The sequence below is a fragment of the Buteo buteo genome, chromosome 4, assembly GCF_964188355.1.
Source record: "Buteo buteo chromosome 4, bButBut1.hap1.1, whole genome shotgun sequence".
NCBI classification, from domain to species: Eukaryota; Metazoa; Chordata; class Aves; order Accipitriformes; family Accipitridae; genus Buteo; species Buteo buteo.
In genome coordinates, this window is record NC_134174.1 from 60195087 (window position 1) to 60214052 (window position 18966).

Below are 18966 nucleotides of genomic sequence, written 5' to 3' on the forward strand. Positions count from 1 at the left end.
GTTTCTACAATATTTACCTTCCCCCCAAAAATGTAGTGCTTTCAAAAATACATGACTGATAGAGCCAAAAGTCTCCTGTAATTCCCAAGACAGTTTTAGCATGGGTATCAACAAAATAAGCTTCCAAATACTACCCAGTGCTAGTATTTTCAAGGCAAGGAGGGTAGTGCAAGGGTATGCCAAACGCATTGTTGCTGACACTGCAAGCATGGATACTCTTTCATGCCAGATGTACCAGCTACATATCTTACAAGATCTAGGTTGCACACCAACCAATGAGTGTCCTTCACAAACCAGCTATGAATTAAGTCAGGACCCAAGAGACCTCATAAACTAGACAGTCAATATTACTATCTCATTTTCTTACATGAGCTTTCTCAAGCATATGCATGTGTTGTTCAAATCACTGAACATATGTTACTGAGATATTTGTAAATTATTAAGATATTTCTAAACTATCAATTAAATTAGAACAGGCAATTTCAGGGTCCTGCAAGTAACTTAAATTCAAAACCTTCCCCACCATCTCCCAGTTCTTTTCAAAGCAGAGCTCAGTGTAGACATTGCAGTCAAGCCTTCCTGGGAGCAATAGCTATGAGAGGCCTCCACAAGGCTCAAGTCTTGGATGTAGGAGAAAACATCGTACTTCATTCATCCTCTGGTACCAGTACTTATATAAAATCTATCTGAATGGACAAATTTGCATAGAGACTAAAGTTTCTAGTTTGGTAAATAAGACTGCCCTTACTTTTATTCCACCTTACTTTTTGGTTTATATCTGAAACACACCAAAGTGAATGGAAAACTTCCACTGACTTCATTGGGCTTTGGATCAGGCCTGTTTTGAATCAATGTCTCTGCCTCAGCCTTTTGCATCACTCATTTGAGAGCAAGCTAAGCACCTCTTTCTATCTTTGAGACACTACAAGGAAATGCAGCACCCTGTTTCAAGACCACAGTATGATAGGGGAGACCAAGCAAACACCTCTTGTATACTTTAGTCGAATTCTTATTCTAACAGTTCAACCATGAATGAAGTGGGGTATTCCACCCAGGAAGGGTATAAATGCATTTTTTCATTGTCTGGCATTTCAGGAGGGAAATCCTTCTATTTAAACTGATGGGTGAACAGATCAGTTTACACTGTGTCTCTGGTAGGGGAACACAAAATACAAGTTAAAAAAGCATGCAACACTTCAAAGAGGCACTCATGGCTTTATTTTAGGAACCTGGAAGGGAGGGAGGCAGATTAAAACCAGCATGTTTTGTCACATTGCATGGAACACAATGTAGTGACATTCTGCAAAGAAATGACAAAATGCCAGGCTCTGTATGGCAATAGAGATCTCTAAAATAATATCCACCAGTCTCCAGTTTAAGTGACTGTCAGCCATCTCTTGGACTTACACAGCACTGGAATGAAAAGGCAGATCATTATGGATTAAATATTTGTGGAAGTGATTATTACTACAGCACACCACAGCAGCAGATGTCAGTCTATCCCTAGCAAGACACCAGATCTGAGAGTAGCTGCTCTTCTTTTGTTTCTAAGATGTATTTTTTCCCCTTGCAGGAGTAGGAAGAGGATGTCAGAGACCCAAGGTATCAGAGAGTGTGATCTCCAGTAACTAACTGGCTTCTATTCCTTCCTCCAGCACTAAGTGGGATTTTATCCTTCTTGTCAAACTTCCCCTGATTTATTCTTCTATCTCTCCTCTAGTTTTCCTAGCACTAGTGAGACAACTCAACCATAACCAAGCAGCTGAGGACGTGTCCTTCCATAAGGTTAATGGCAGAGCAAAACCATTAATTAATCAAGCGAAAGAAATGAAAAGCAGCACAAGCTGAAGCTGCCAGTAGAGCCATAGCCCTTATTTCCCAAAGAGCAAGGAAATTTCCAAACATGGTTAACAAATATTTAATTTTTCAACACTGTTCCTTAAAACTCTATGCACTTCATGTAGCATGTACCACAGGAAATTCTAATTCCTTTCAATGCCGCTCTGCAAAATGGGCAGGTGAATGAAAAGAGGTAGAAGCACAGTTATGGGGACTTCTGCCTCACAGACTTGACACAATAATCATATAATGGGAAAACACATTTTTAACCTCTAACCCAGGATCTCCTAAACTGTAGAATAACTAAATGATGTCCATCAGTTCCTCCATTTCTCAGATTTTCCATATTAGGAATTCCTTACCTATTCCACATAATAAACCTTTGAATAAACAACAGACAGAAGCCTGAGCACTTTGCTTACCTCACTGACCAAATCTCCTGCCTTTTTGGCTTGTTGTATATTAAGACTTCCTTCTGTGATACACCCAGCTCCTTTCATCCACATCAGATCTGCTCTATATTGAAGCTGTAGAGGAAAATGACATTTATTGATATGGGGAACACAGGTACAATGTTTGCATGTGAACTTGTGCACCCTTTCCCATTTCAAAGACATTGCAAAGACATTTTAAAAAGGCATAGTGCAAATCAAACAGCATCCATATGAAATGAGAATTAATGTCAAATTGAAAAAGGTTATAAACACTCATACTGCTTGTAACAGTTAAGCTGAGTATACATCATCTTACATCACTCTGGAGACCATAGGCCTTCTTTGCCCATTTGGTCTTCATATCTTCTGGAACCACTGTGTATTCATGCAGTCTCTTTCTATAATCTAAGTCACTAGCAAGTGCCTGGGCCTTCTTAGCATGTCTCAGGTTTATCATATCCATAGGCAGATGGAAATGGCTCTTACTCTCCTCAAAATCTTTTTTGTAGGCAATCTAGAAATAGAAGGAATTAAAATAAGTTGTCTGTACTAGTGTATTGCAAAGCCAAAGCCATCTTAAATCTCCACTCTTGTTTAGGTCCTTATGCAGCTTAGGCAAAAAGCACATGTACCAATCAGGTCCTATGAGAGATCCACAAAACAGATGGCAGGATGAATTTTATTGACTCTGGAGACATCTTCTCTATTACAGGACATCTTACTTTTAAACATACCTTTATCTGCTTGAAAGTTTTATGTAGAAGTGTTTATACTGGGGTTTTAATAGGATTTTATTTTCCTGCCCCAAAATAAGGACACCATCAACCCAAAAGTCCCTATGAGAACAAAAATACTGTGCAATCATTGCAGATTAACAGATGGAGGAAGGAAACAAATTTTTGTTAAATGCTTCCAAGAATTTCTTATAGTGAAAGCAGTAACAGTGGTAGATTGCATATCGTTGCTGAAAGATTCATAATTATGAAAAACACCTTTTGAGTAAGAGAAATAAATAATTTACCTCACTACTCATCTTGGCCACCTGCAGAGAGTGCAAAAGTCTTGAATCTTTGGTTCCAATCGCTTTTCCTTTTGTTTTTTCATATTCTTCTTTATATTTAATCTGTGAAAAAAAATAGTTTAAGTCAAAGAACATTTCCAATTACCCAACACATAAGCAATATGTTCTCCACTGGCATTTGGATGGTTAAAATTTACAAGGGCTTAGTCTGATTCTCACTTTGTCACTTCAGATTTCCCAGATTTTCTCAGAGGTACAAGGTTGGTCTCATTTATGTTGTCATTAACCTAATTCTTTAAGGCTCACTCCTCTGAGGTGGATATGCTTATAAATTTAAAGTCTTCTGATTAGCTAAATTATCTGATTCTTAAAGCAAAAGATAAGAAAACAATCATGTAAAAACCAAACAAGGAATTCAAGATTTTATTTTCTTAATGAGGTGGGATTTCAGAATCACCATCATTGCTGAACACTTTCCAGCTGCAGGAAAAGTTTCTTCTTTTTCTGCCTCTCCACAGGTTAAGAATCATGAGATAAGCTGCTTAGGATTTTGTTTGGAATTTTTTTTATATCCATGTGTTTATGTTAAAGAAGCAGACTAAAGAAATATGCATTCCTTTTGCAGTGGATGATAGCAGTATTTTTGAGGCTATAAACAATTCAAACCACTGAATTTTACTAAGGGATTATTTTGCAAATTTTGTTTCCTTCTGTACACCTGTATTTAAAAAAATAATTTTCAGAGAGTGAAATTTCATAGCAGAGTCTGAGAAAGTTTCCAACTGTTCATCAGCCATTGAGAAAGATGGACAGCCAAATGCAGGACTTAAAAATCTAGATGAAGTGAGCTAAACTTTATTTCCCTGTGCTACAGCAACTTATGTAAAGAATAATTCCTAGGTAATTAAATATAACATACATCACTGGCAAGATCCCTTGAAGCTTTGGCAGCAAGTAAAGGCAGAGAATCAAGTTTCATTTCAAAGCCCCGGCCCTTACTCTTCTCCCAGCCTTCTTTGTACTTAATCTGAGAAAGGAAAGACAGCAACATGTTGCTAACCCATAAACACACAAGATCTTCAAATGAACATGAAAATTACTAAGAGCAAAACAGAAGTATAAATATGCTCAGTCCACAAATTGGAACCTTCTTAAGTCAGAGTTCATTATCATTTTGAGCTAATTAATTGGCCAGGATTGAGTCAAGAATCTTATTCTTGGAGTTTACAGGCACTTTAAATCCCAGAACATGCACCAATAGCTCTCAATTTCAAACAGGCATGAAGGAGGGAAGGTTCTTCAAAAGTGCTTGTGGTTGTGTCTACATACGCAAATAGTGTAGATCAATAGGAACTGATCTATAGGCAGAACAGCTGGTGCTCAGAATCAGACATCACACTACTCATTTCAGGATTTTTCTTTCCCCCCCACCCCCAAACTAGAGCTAGTCAGGTCACATGCACTGAATGCCTATTTGTAGCTGCAGTTCTTTATGTGAGCTCCTGGAGAGCATCTTTCGGTTTGGCTGCATTCAAAAGGAATCCAGCTCATGAGCACTGAGACCACGCCACAATGTGAAGCAAAGCTCAATGAAGAAACCCTTATAATCCAATTTGCTTCAGAAACACACTCATGAGGTACACCATATCACAAATGTAGATGAAATGTATGAGAATCACATGCTTAACTTCTGAAAGTTAATGGACATTAAAGTACTAGTTGTTTGAGCTCTTTTTCAAGATTCTACTTGAAATTCTATTAGAGCAGGATCAAGTATGCCTTCATGCATACTATGCATGCACATAATGAAGTGTCCAGGAAGCCCTGATCTCTGGATTTGTCTTTTTGTATCGTTATATTTTCCTAGTATCTAACAATGAGCATGCATCCCAACACATTATAGCCACAAAGAGTGCTGCTCCACAACACTCCACCAATGCAACTCAAATAAAACTTTGGGGAAGAACACAAGCTATGAATATGCCAGGAAAAACTTGCAGTAATGCCAACTCACAACCATGAAAAATTATGAAACTGATTCAAAAATAACAGTCACACCAGTAATAAGTCTGGAGTTTTTTTCTGGTTTTGCCTTTATTTGTCTTGTTGGGCTTTTTTCCCTCCAAAACTATCTACAACAATGGAGGCCTGAAAAATACTTTAAAAATTAAATAGAGGTTAAACTTTTCCTGCAAGTGCTTGACTTTAACACCCAGGTCTCTAAGTAAATCACTACATATTGTCATGAATTATGAATGGCAGCAACAGGGGGCTTGATCCAAATTCACTGAAGTCACTGTGTTTCTTTCCATTGACTTCAGTGGGCTTTGAGTTATTAGAACTGTGCAAATGTTGGTTCTCCATAAAAATACCATCTCAGAAGCAGTTAATTTTCTGAAGTGAACACTGATTTACTAAACAAATTCAAATCATCTGAAAAGGTCTTGAAAAAAAAGTCTATCAGTTTCACTGTACTTAAGATTGTATCCCTACCTATTCTGGTTCCCATATTTCATCCTGTTTAGTAAAGACCAATGATAAACATCAACTGCTTCCAGAGACAGCATCATCATCTTTACATTTATTTTTGTCTATTAACAGCATCATGAATACCAATATTTCCACATCGCTTGGCTTACCTCACTGTATAACTCAGCATTGGCTTTTGCCTTGACTAACTGAGGTACGTCCTGAGGTAGAGTGTAATTTGTTTTTGTCTTCTCGTACTGGGCTCGGTAGTTCAACTGCCATATATTGAAAAAGTCAACAACAAACTCAGTTATTTTTTACTCACTAAAATTATGACCATTACACTGATTGACTGTTGTTGAATTTCAGGCTATTAGTGCCATATGTTATAGATACACTTATAGGTATGGCTGACATAAATATGAGGGCAATAAAGCAATTATAACTTTTACCTAGGTACTAGGAAGTAGAATAATTATTCTATAAACAGAATAGCTACTGTTTATCTATAAGTAGAAAATATATTATTAAAAAGCATGCATTAACAAATACACAGAAGTTAAATCCCTAACAAAGCACACTAATACAAATCTTAAAAATGGAGGAAGATATTAGATCTGCTAGTCTGCTTGGCACATTTTTGGAAGTGATTTCATTCCATTAGTATTCTTGTTTTGGTTGTAAATCTGCTGATGAACTATCAAGAATAAAAACACTTAAGTGCTACAAATGCTATGAAATAAAATTATCTCATAATTCTAATAAACAATGGTGGCTAATGGTGACAGAACTTACATCACTGAGCTGCTGTGCATTTATTTTGGCTTGAGCAATTTGTGGAGTGCTGGCAACAGAGCTGTACTTCAGCTTGTCTATACTTTGCCTGTAGTTTACCTAATTTAAGATAAAATAAAAGATTTAATAAAGGAAGAAATGTTCAGACTGGAAAAAGAGAGATTAAGTAGACAAAGTTTTGTTAGCTAATGCTCTGGATAAATCATTACTTATACCATAATAAACTGAGGTGAGGAAAAATGCTAGGATGTGTTGGATGAGATCTGAGTTAATGCTCTGAAAATTTCCTAGTCTGAGGTCACAGTTTTTATTCCACTTTGAAAATGAACTTCATTTATAACCCCTCCACCTCAAAACCACAAATTCTTAAAAAGATGCAGTTTCAGCTGGTCCCCCAAAGCATTCCTATAAAACTGATATTCTTAACCATCACTTAGACTACTTTTATCTTTGTCAGACTATCTTTATAATGGAACATTGCAACTGCCTATTAAGAGGTCTGTCTAGTGCAATGCTGTGCAGAGTAAATGAACTCTCCTACACTTTGTCTTTACTGACTTTTAATGTAATAATCACAGAATTTCCCTGTGTGGTAAGAGTTTTGTGTGGATCATGAGAGAAGAAAAATACATATTTATGGTACAAAAAAGGTCATTTTAATGTCAGCCATTGATAGGATTGGAGCCTACTAAATTCCTAACACATTAACATGGTAGCAGCAATAATAAGCTATAAAATAAATATATTAAATCCCAAAATTATGCAAGACAAAAAAATCATAGAGAAGCTTTCTTTCAAACCTGTTGCTGCCAAAGGACTCAGTGCTACACTGCCGGACGCAATTATTATTCTCTGTAGGCCTTAATTAATATTCACTGTAGTTAATCACCACTTTGCAAACACTGCAAATCACATCACTTAAAACTAGTTTCTTAAGAAATTTTTTTCCAGTAAAGTGGAATATATTTCTAGAGACTTTGAGTTACTGCCACTATTTTAATGCAAACCTTCTTATCTCGGGTACCCTCATGTAAACTTGTTCTTTCTGCCATAAGGACAAAAACTAGGAAAAAAAGCCTGAATTATCTCACAGGTCCAAGTGATCAGGGTACTTAAAGCAGTTCATTTGTTTCTTTACAGAGACAGAAAGAATTTTAATTCCACAGAAGGGGATCATTTCTTTTTAACTGAAACTGTGTATTTATTGCTACTTGTGATTACTTAGTGTGTGAGAGAGTTGTATTCTTAGAGTTCAAAGTAAGCATGTTGGTTATCGGTGAGCAGACGAGTCCTGGGACTGTTTCAAACTACTAGATGATGATCATAACTAGTGCAACTGAGTCTCTGGCCAATTGATTTACATGCTCCAAACCCAGATGCTGACTATGAATTGTAGAGCCCCAAGTAGTGCTGAAATGTTTAGAGTGGGTAGAACTAATTTTTACACTTTGGACACGAATTCATGCTGACTTTGACCTCTTTAAGAGTTCTTACACACACTCGAAGCTCTCTCACACACTAAGCAATCAAACATTGAACTTTACTTTTCTAATCTTTTTCAAAGACAAAGCTGAAATTACTGCTGAAGAGGCAATAGTGCATCTTACAGTTGAAGTATATCAAGTACTTCCTCAAAAACTTCAGGGTTCTCAATTCTACCTCTTCATGCTACCATCTTTTTCTTGGAAGAGGTATTTAGGCCCAGATAAATCTCATATAACGTTAATGGCCTCTCTAAGGCATCTTGCCCCTGGTTTCTTGCAATTTCAATGGAATGACAGTTTATACACATCTTACATAGTCAGAAATGCCCTGCAGAGGTGCTGCTCTCTTCCTTTTGATTTTGTAAGTAATGCTGTGCTCCTAACTAAGGCACAGGTTAAGTTCCCAATGGCAGATGAGATCATCTCAGCCTTTAATGGTTGTGAGAGGTGAAAGTATGGTATCCTCTGCAGTCTGACATCCTGCATTTATCTGTAGAGCACATATAGCTACAGCAGTACACAAATTTCTTCACATTGTTGAATCAGTAACTTAACCCCAAGCACAGAGGGCACCTCTCGCACAGACCACGGGCATAAGAAAGGTTATGTGACCAATTAGTTCCCCTTCAAAGGGGAACACCTATCTTCAGGGAATTCGCAAATGATGAGAAGCCTACTTAAGTCTCCCTGTCCTTTCAGAGCTTGATGCTGCTGTTGAAGCTGCCCAGGATGGTGAGGCATTTTGCAACACAGACCAGGGATAGGGCAGAACTCACTCATTTCACACCACTGTACAATCTGTGCTGAACTGAAGCCAATGACAGGAGGTGGCAGCACTTTCTATTCCTCTGAGCCCTCTTGACTCCCTGCACTTTTTTCCTTTAACTTTGTTATCACTAGCTGTTTGCTTCCATGATTAAATCATCATTTCACACATGCAATCTATCACAATCTCTCCTACAGAGAGATGATAAGCCATGCAAGTCATAGGAGAAAAAAAAACCATAAAATTATTTACATCTTTCAAAGGGACCAACTTCCTTGTTGTCTGATATGAAGGAGTGAGAGTAGCTGGGTAATTGTAGTCAACAACGTCATGTTTGTAATCAGATTTATAGGCTATCTGAAACACAGGGAGAACAAAAAAAAAAAAAAACACATCTTTTTTTTTTAAGCTGTCATTTGTTTGAATAATTATCAGTCAAGAGGAAAGGAGAAACAATAATATTAATATTAAATGCAGGAAACAAAGTAAGTTCAATGTCATGAGTGACAAAGAAAATGAAATTATTTGCATAGTTTAGCCACTAATTGATTCTTTTTCAGCTCCTCAATTAATCCAATGCCAACAGTGGGAGCATTAAGTTAACTTCCACCTATGACACATCTCTTTTATCTTTCTGCTTAGTTCTCAAGCTTCTTACAGATTTGTAAATAATGTACTTGAAGGAATGGTATGTAACGAAATAGCTTCTTGACTAACCCAGTAAATTAAATTGGAATCCAGAAATCTTCATTAAAGGCTGTTTTTTCAGCAAAGGTCTGACCCTGAGGGTCGTGGCAAGCAACCTTCAGCATCCTACTGATGTCAAAGAAAACTGAAAGAGCTCAGTATGTTGCCAGATCACTGAATTTGCTTATTTTAACTTCTTCCACACAGTGAGCTATAAATCAGTACAAAAGGGTTTCCAGAATTTCCCCCCTTCTCAACATATCTATCCTTCAGATCTCCAGTACAATATGATCTAAAGTTTTCTATCAACTTAATTCTGGAAAAACTTAAAGACAGGAAAGCAACAACCATATAAGTGTGATTAAAAAAGACTTACATTGCTTGCCAAACTGCCAACTTTCATGGCATGTAGCATTCGCTTGTCCATGCCGATACCTACATAATGACCTTTCATCTGGTTCTGGTAGGTTTCTTTGTATTTTAGCTGTACAAAAAAAGCAAAAATACTCTGAGAAAATATATTTAGTTTTTCTATGAGTTTTCATATATTACAGCAGTGGGACAAATTACTACACCTGTGGTCTACTAGTGTTGCACCACTACAGAAACTCACGAGTTCAGAATAACCTTTGTACTTTAAAAGATAAAAACTAAAACCCTCTGTGAGTTTCCTATTTTACAAGATGTCGTTTACATATTCTTCAGATCACCTGGATACCACATAAAGGTGATACTTCCGCCTTCCATTGCTGCATATTATTTCATCAGAAATAAATATTAGAACAAAGTTGCAGGGAAGCATTATTTGTACATCAACAAATGAACAGATTATCATGTACCAAAACTGGACCATTTTGGTGCAGCTTTTACCAGGCCCAGAATAGGGAATTTGACAACAAGATAAATTAATCACTCTACCATCTCATCTGTATGGCAAAATATTTATTCCTCCTGGATTTCAGAGAATGGTAGCAAGCAACATTATGCTTCAGTATCATGAGATACAAGCCATGTAATTATTAATATTGATTACTTTCCCACAGCAAACATGTTCCTCTCACATGAACTCTGGTAAAGTATCTTCTGCCTACATTTCCAGTCAGGAAATGGACCTACACAATGAAATAAGTAATAATTATGATAGATAATGCTAACAATTGACAGCTACTTGTCTAGATTAGCAGTCCATTGTAAACAACCTCTCTTCCATATATCATAATAGTTCTTTTCATAATCCTATATAAAATGAGCCCCAGTTATCCATCAGGACAGACTAGGATAGGTGCTGTACAGGCATGGGTTAAAATCAGTTATAATCAAATTCCCAGCGCAGGCTTATCTGAAACACACAGGTGACTTGCGATTCCAGCAGCTAGTGGGTTAAGCAAGCCACACACGAGGTACTGAAAACTTACATCACTGGTGAATTTTGAGATCTTGCTCACATTCTTGAATTGTGGAGTATCACAGTAGTTCATGCTGTAGCCTTTGTTGTTTTCGAGATCCTTCTTATACTCCACCTTAGTGACAAAAATGCACAAGAGAAAGATATGGTAAAACCATATCAAGTTCCTTCACACACTTTTTATTAGCCAGACCCACTATTCAGAGATTTTGATACATGAATTTCGTCAGACGGCATATGATGAAAATTAATAAGAAGGTGATTTTCATATACTCACTTCTCATTTTATAGACAAAAGAAATGCAATCAACTTCATCCATTGGGACCTCAGCAAAGTGTATGAGACAGTGCCATGAGGAAAATTATTAACAAAAACAAGGATCTATGCAGGAATTTTAAGGTGAGTGTGGTGCAAATGAAAGCAGAGAAAGCAATGGGTACTTTTCAACAGGAAGCATTGAACACAGGGAAGTTTACCAGCAGAATTCCTCAGAGGAAGTTTAAATACAGAACTGGTTTAATATTCCCATTAAGTACCTTCGCTCTTAAGTAGGAATGTTGAGGGTGATATTAAATGGGGTAAAAGAAATGGGACTAAATTCAGCAATGTAGAGGTTAATATACATAGGGAGTAGTCATAAAAATTTCAGCCATCACCTGGAAAGGCTAAGAAAGAGAAAACTGTTTATATGTAGGCTGACCACAGAAAGATGGCAAGATGCCAAAGTTACACAGCCATGAAAAGCGCAAATGCAGTCCAATGCAGGAGAAAAAGACTTTTGAGCAGGCACTAGGAAGTGCATGTGCTTTATACCAGGTTCCAGCAAGACCTCATCAAGAACTTATGTACTCTTACAGTCATTCCTGTTTAAGGAACATGTACTCAGCCTGTAACAGCTGCAGTGAAAGACTGTGAGAGATGAGAAGAATTTGGCTTGGTTAGTCTAGGAAAACAAAGGCAGAGAGAAGAAAATTATATCCATTTGTAAACATCTCAGAAAGGTAATCATGCAGGGAGAAAAACTTTTAAACTAAAGGGCAATGTTGGCACAAAACACAATATTAATAAAGTGGACAGGAATAAATGTAGGCTAGAAATTAGAAGAAGAGGATTACATGATACTGTGCCTAAACAGCAGGAATCAGGAATCAATGGCCCAGGAGGCCCCTTCCAGTGCTACTTCCAGGGGTTTTTCATTATTGAAGGTTTTATACTTTGACATCTCAAGAGTATAAGTTTTTAAACTGCCATGGGGAAGCTCTAGAAACTCACATTTATTAATAGCTTTATAGCTGATATGACACTATAAATAAATCAATAATTCAGAATCTACTGAGAATTCCTCAGCAGTCTTCCCTTGCCAAGCAGAAGAATAATGCGTTATCAGTAACTCACAGTCTTTCACAAGATGGAAGAAAACAGAAATCTGTATTAACAGAATGGTACAAATTTTGGCTTTGTTGGTGTTATTTCTTAATTATCAGTAAACCCATCTTTGAAACACTCTAAGGTACACACCCAAGTCATCCTAAAGCATTTACTATTATACCTTCACAGCACATTAAGAGCACAATTCAGGGTTTTTTTTAGATCTCTGTTCTTCATGTGGCCAGAATTAGAATTAATCTTCTGGGGTTAATTTCCCATACTTTCATGCAGATCATTGGAAGTGCCAGATAGCAGCACCTGAAGATCTGTTCTTGCACCTTTCTCTCCAGTTACTGTGCTACACACAGGTATTTTTGTTACATATGGGGTAATAAGAACAACAGCTTTTTATATCTGTAGTCCTTACCCACCAGACACAAATGTTTGTATGGGCTGCTCTCCTCTCAAAGTCGTTAACAGATCGATTCAACCCCTTACCTCACTGACAAGCTTGTTAACACTTTGGGCTTGTTTAAGGACTAAGTTGTCTTCAGCCATTAGGGAGTGAAAGTGAGCTGCACCTTTCATCTTGGAAAGATCTTTCTTGTATTTTATCTGAAAAGAAGTAGAGAAAATTATAAAATAGATGTCTACCTTTCCACCATTGCTATTTAGACTGACTTCATGAGTTGGGATAAGGTTTTTCCTGTTCTTGCTTTGATAAGCAAATAGAACTTGCTAAGTTGAAACAATGCAAGTTGTTAGTTCCTGAAAAAAACCATGTATAAAATCACAGCCCTAACAATCCCAGTCAAGCCACTTCACTTGACAGCTTTTTTAAAATCCAATTTTTACATAGATTGAACAGCACTGGTTGTTGTTCATAGCTTGAACAGATAACTAGCAGATTTTTGGCTGGTGACGGGTTGAAGCTTGTGTGCTCTTCTATTACTGAAGTTAATTCTCAGTACTTTAATTTTAGATATCTAGTCAGAGAATTACAGATAGTTATCAAGTGCTCTGTGAACTTTTCCTTTTGTAGAAACCAGCTTTTCAAAAAAGCTGTATCTTTTTGCACTTACAATGTTCTTAAGGGAATTCTATTTCTCTACCAAATCAAGATAGAAATAAGAGAACTGTTAATTTAATTTAGACATGAGGTTGTTGACTTAAATTGGGCTCAGATGGGTGAAGAGAGATAATACTTATATTGGCCTTTTTCCAAACTTTGTCCAGGAAAAACCCTGTTGGGAATACATTTCTATAGTTCTTGCATACAAGGAGATGCTTATGTTCTTCATCTTATGTTACTGCTTCAAAAATCAGATTCATAATGTACAAAATAAGAAATTATTTTAAGTGTGTTGCAGCACAAAGTGTTTGGGGTTTTTATTTTCTAAGTCTGCACTCAGTTTCTCAGGCTTTAAAGACATGTAGCAGCTTGGTAAGTGCTCGCGTGCAAATGTTACTGCCATGAACCAACCCTTCTCCTCGCTCCAGGTATTACAAATTAATAAGTAAACTACTGACCATTAGCATTCTTAAAACCTATAAAACTGCCATCTTCATCTGGGAAGGTTCAATATTTCTTGTTTAAACAGGGCATCACTGAGTTTGTCATCCAAATAGGGACTGGTCACAGAAGGTTTCAGGTTTTTTATATTCTCTCAGTCATAAGCTCAGCTAACAGAATATGACTGATCCTTTCACTCTAGTTTACTGCTAGTGTCTAGTCCAGGCTAGTACAAGCTGAAAGACTCAACCATTTGTTAGCTCCCCAGAAAACAGACTGAGCCCATCAGCTCATATAGCCCCATGAGGGACAGGTGTCCATACTACGAAGGTTGTCAGTCGCAGGAAACCTTCACAGCAGCCACATGGTAATGACCTACAGCCTGACCCATTTTTTGTCACTACTAGAAACAGTCTCCTCAAATAGGACTGAGGCTCTTTTATCAACGGGCTGCATGCAAGAATCACACATCACCACTTTCTTTGCAGATTTTTTAGCTTACTACCCAAAACAAAATCCCCAGCCTAGAAATAAGCTCAGTCTTGTGAAGTGACAGTGTCGTAGTCTATGGTTTCCTTTCCTCCATATGACTTGCTTTGCGCTAGAGGCATGATACATCAAAATATCAAAACCAGTTCAGCTCATTCATCCTCCATTTATTCACTACTGGGAATACCACAGTAGTCCACAGGATGATTAAGGCAGTTGAAGGTTTCATTAATAATACAGGTGCAGATTTGCCAGGAGGGTTAACCTAACAGTAGGGAACCCCATTAGTTGCTACATCCATCTCCTCCCTCATGCAAGTTGGAGATGTGTCCCCTTCTATTAATGGATATTATTAATCCCCTGAGCCATCCAGTTCCCAGCAATGCAGTGAAATGTCGTTGTTGTTTACTGCTCAAGTGTAATTTTAGCATTCTCCTCCCAGGCATTGCTCTGACAAACTGCTGGTTTTAATTGTTTATGAACTGTATTGATTCAGGTTTCATACTTACATCACTTGCCAGTTCATTTGCTTTCTTGGCATTTTGATAAGCTGGAGTGATCATAGCAGGAAAGCTTCCTTTCCCTCTGCGTTCTTCATACTCATCCATATAATCCTGAAGAAAATTCAGAGTGTTTACTCATCATACATGAGCAGGTGGGGCCATGGGTGATTTCACAAAGCCCCATATTCCTTGTTAGTAAGAAAGTTCATTGCTTAATTTTATTTTGTTTTATGAAAAAGAGAATAAAATTACCAACTGTAAGAATAAAATCACCCATTAAATTAACTGTGCCTGTAAAATAATTTGTGTTGCATTGCAAGAGAAATTTAGGTAGCAATTAGCTGTAGTCAAGATAGCATTCAAGTATACAATGATATACAACCTTCTAATCTCACCTCAGTTCTTACAGAGATTATATCTGCTAGTCCCTCTCTTTGTCAATATGTGTTTCCCTGGAAAACTGTAAAAATATCTAATGGTGTAGGCAGCCAGGAGATTTGCTTAAACTTTCCAAGTTTAATGTAGGGTCAGCCTTCCTCTGTGACATGACAGAAGTCTCTCGATCTCTCTGTGGCCATTTCTTACACCACAGCTGACCAAAAATAGTATTTCTCTAGTGCAGTGATATATTTTGAAGAGGGATTCATTAATGAAGCAGAAATACCTAGATATTAAAGTGGTAAATACCTGAGGGAACAAAATCACAAAATTCCATTTGCTTGGTATAAGAAAACAATTGTTGTGGAATTAATACTCTTAAATTTATCTATAGAAAGGATTATGTGTAAATGTTTGACAATTTGAAAAGCATTTTGATAATTTAGTGACAAAATACTGGAGCTTTTTTCAAAAATGGTATTACACAATGACCATCCCAAAGCTTTCTGTGGCAAGATCTGGGGAGAATATAGCAAGTACACAAAAAGGTAAAGATATAGTGTAATGTGTCTTCTCTGTAATATTTTGTAAATCCATTGTAGTAAAGAGCCAGTTTAAGTGAAAAAAGAATGTGTGGCATGTCAAGAATGTCATGGAAAGCACAGCTAGAAAGGACTGTAAATATTTGGGGTATCTGTCTTGTGACTTCTCCATGCAAAACGATCCATTGTAGGTCATTTTGTGCACCACCAATGTCACATAATAATAGGTCATATCATAAGTTTGCGAACAATATAATGTAATTATAGTTATTGCATCTAAATTATTCTATAAACAGGCACAGAAAACAAAAAATATCCCTGACTAATCAGCTGAGTTTCTTAAAATGCTATTTATGAGTCTGAATTCTTCAAACTAATTTGCCATTTTCTTTTTCTTCTTTCTCAAATACATTTTTACATAATTTCTAATATTGCTTGTATTACAAAACAGTATTTTCAAAGTTCCAGATAATTAACATTAGCCAGTTTTAAGATTTTTAAACATGAACAAAACAGGTGTTCAGCACACAGGAATTTTACGGTCAGATTCCTTACATCGTCTTATGTTATGTATATATCTGTATGATGTACCCTCATGATCTCGACAGTTAGAAATCTAATCCCTTTACCCATGTTAAGTCACACTTCACTCAGAAAGATCCATTAATTTCAGTGGCTCTGTTTTATTTGAATAAAAATATCAGAATCCAATCTATGAAGATTAAAACTCAAATTAAATTTGAAGTCTGTGACTGAAGTTTCAAAGATACTTTCAAAGAAAAAAACATTAAATTAATTCTAAAGATAGCAGCATTCCAATGGTTGAAAATGCAATTAGCACTTTTTCAAATTCATTTTATTTGTTTATTCTTACTAAAACTTGTAGTAGTTCAAAAGACAGAAACTAATTGAAGGCTTCAATGCTACTTATTCTCAACTCATATTCTTGAAGGATGGTTTGCTTTTCACTCTTTACATGGCGTACACTTGGACAGAATGAAGAAACATAAAACTCCCAAATGTCTTATAAAAATATATTCCCTGTTCCTTCATTTCTCCAAAGTATATGGGTCTTAGGAGGAGCTATGATGAAAAACCTAAGATTAACCATACAGTTCTGTTTATACAAACCCACTATTCAATTCCTTTCAAATTCCCTTTAGCTGTATTCAGTTCTATTTAGCGGTATTCTTTCTCTAACTTAATTGGAATAGAAATTTGGATGCATTTCGGGAGACCACAAAAATAATTGCATTCCCTTAAAACTTAAATAAAAGCAAAACAAATGCCACAGACCAAAACAGAGCTAAAGCCTATTTGGTTCCACAAATGCAGAACTACCATTTGTCAAGCTTACAATACCACTTTTGTAGAAGAGCTGAAATTTAAGAGATCGTGTATGATTTTTAGTGCCACTTGCACATATTTAGAGCTGCAAAGCTTCTAAGATTTCTAAAAATACTGGCAGAGGAAAGATGCTTAACTATCTACTAACTTTCTACCATTTCACAGCTCTTTCACTTTTTCTCCTAACTGAATTTACATTTTCTTTCTCATGGAATGGGAAAGTTTCCACAAGTAAACACATTTCAGCATAATACGTAAAAACACCACAATAGAAATGCATAGTGCATACATGTACACAGATAAAATTTGCCGAGGTAAGGCTTACCTTTTGGAAAGACCCTACCATAAGGATCACACAGTGACAGTGCATGCACCTTGTAGTCTCATCTTGTAAGTGCCAATGTCAAATATATTACACATTCAGAGCATGGTGCTGTGCACACCATCTTTTCCTTTGAGACCTTGCTTTCTCGTACAGGAAAGCAAAGTGAAAATAGGTCTCACTGCAGTTTCTAAAGTCTTGAGCAATCAGCCATAGTAATGATCAACATCAGCATGGGTATCTCTCGGATGTTGCATACCTGGCCATATTGATCTATATTTTCTCTTGCAGAAGTAACATCTGTTCCAGCTGTATGGCTGGCTTTTCCCTTGATCTCTTTTTCATATCTTAGATGATACTTTACCTAACAGGAAAAAACAAAAAGGAAAAGAATCATCTGGATTAATTTAGTCTGGTACACAGATGCTGCATAATAAGTAATAATCAATGACATGCACATGTTGACAATAAAAGATTGTCAAAATTCCCATTGCCACCAATGTACAGAGGTCAAATAAGCCACTTGAAGATATAAAAACAAAAATAGTGGTATGCTTTTTAATAATGCAGTAGAAACATGGGACTTGCCATTTCAACCCAGACCATTAGTTCAGTGTGTTCAGTACCACCTGCTTGTCAGTGGCTAATCCCTGATGCTCCGGCAGGTTAAAAAAATAGAACTGATTGTAATGTAAATCCATGGTTACCACAGAGCACTTTTTTTACCACAGGGTCATCTGAACGCCATTAATAAATGGGCTTGTTTCTGAAAGATGCTGATCTCCTCAATGATCAAGGGAATTTTAGGCAATGAACCTTCAAGTTGAGAACAAGATTTGCACTACCTTTGCTGAAGTCAAAATAATGCCTGTAACCTGATGCTGCCCTTTAATCACCATGTGTGTTTGCTGACACAAATGAAGGGTTTTCCACAGATCAAAGGCAAACAAAAACATTTAAATGTTTTAGAGTCAGTTTCTTTTGCCTTCAAAATTACAGATCTCTTATTTTCCTCAATGACTCTTAATAATGTTTTACATTCACTTCCATTGAGTTAGCACAATATGTTATTCTCTCCAACAGTCTTCCTTTCAGCCTCCAATGACAAAACACAATTAACTGTACAGTTTGAAGCAATACTGATGTCTTTTTACAATGCTTTTTAAAGAATACAGCTGTGTTGTGGTTTTGTTGTGTTTGGAGAGGAAAAGAAAGCCAATAAAGATCAGTACACCATGGAGTTTAAAAAAAAAACCCCAACAGTAAGGAGAGTAAAATGAGCAGAATAGAAAGCTATGTTTTATAAATCTATACCTATGTCAAATGTATGCATGTGTTTGTGTGTGTGTATGTGTGTGTATATACTTTATATATGTAATTGCTATTCAAGAAGGTAGTTTCTTGTGCTCATAAAAGCCTCATCCTGCAACAGCACATAAGAAGGAACAGAAGAATTTGAACTGTAAGGACCCACTGGGAGCATGGAAAGTCACAGCAAAGCAGAGCTCTGCAAACACAGCCCTCCCCTGATACAAGGTCACCCAGAAATATTGTGGCTGTGTAAATTAGAGCTGCACTTCAGCCCCTCTAACTCATACTGAGT

At 36.7% G+C, this 18966-nt stretch overlaps 1 protein-coding gene across 6 annotated transcripts in view; it reads right to left on the bottom strand.

Moving 5' to 3' along the window:
* Positions 1-18966, bottom strand: part of NRAP (nebulin related anchoring protein) — a 53162-nt gene that overhangs the window by 26306 nt on the left and 7890 nt on the right. For all 6 annotated transcript variants that reach the window (XM_075026428.1, XM_075026429.1, XM_075026432.1 and 3 more), the window contains 12 exons: positions 17623-17727; positions 14781-14885; positions 12768-12884; positions 10911-11015; positions 9872-9979; positions 9061-9165; positions 6559-6657; positions 5934-6038; positions 4214-4321; positions 3295-3396; positions 2590-2787; positions 2262-2366 (listed from right to left, as the gene is read on the bottom strand). In XM_075026428.1, the coding sequence (XP_074882529.1) occupies positions 2262-2366; positions 2590-2787; positions 3295-3396; positions 4214-4321; positions 5934-6038; positions 6559-6657; positions 9061-9165; positions 9872-9979; positions 10911-11015; positions 12768-12884; positions 14781-14885; positions 17623-17727 (1362 nt within the window). The remainder of the gene's footprint in view (positions 1-2261; positions 2367-2589; positions 2788-3294; positions 3397-4213; positions 4322-5933; positions 6039-6558; positions 6658-9060; positions 9166-9871; positions 9980-10910; positions 11016-12767; positions 12885-14780; positions 14886-17622; positions 17728-18966) is intronic.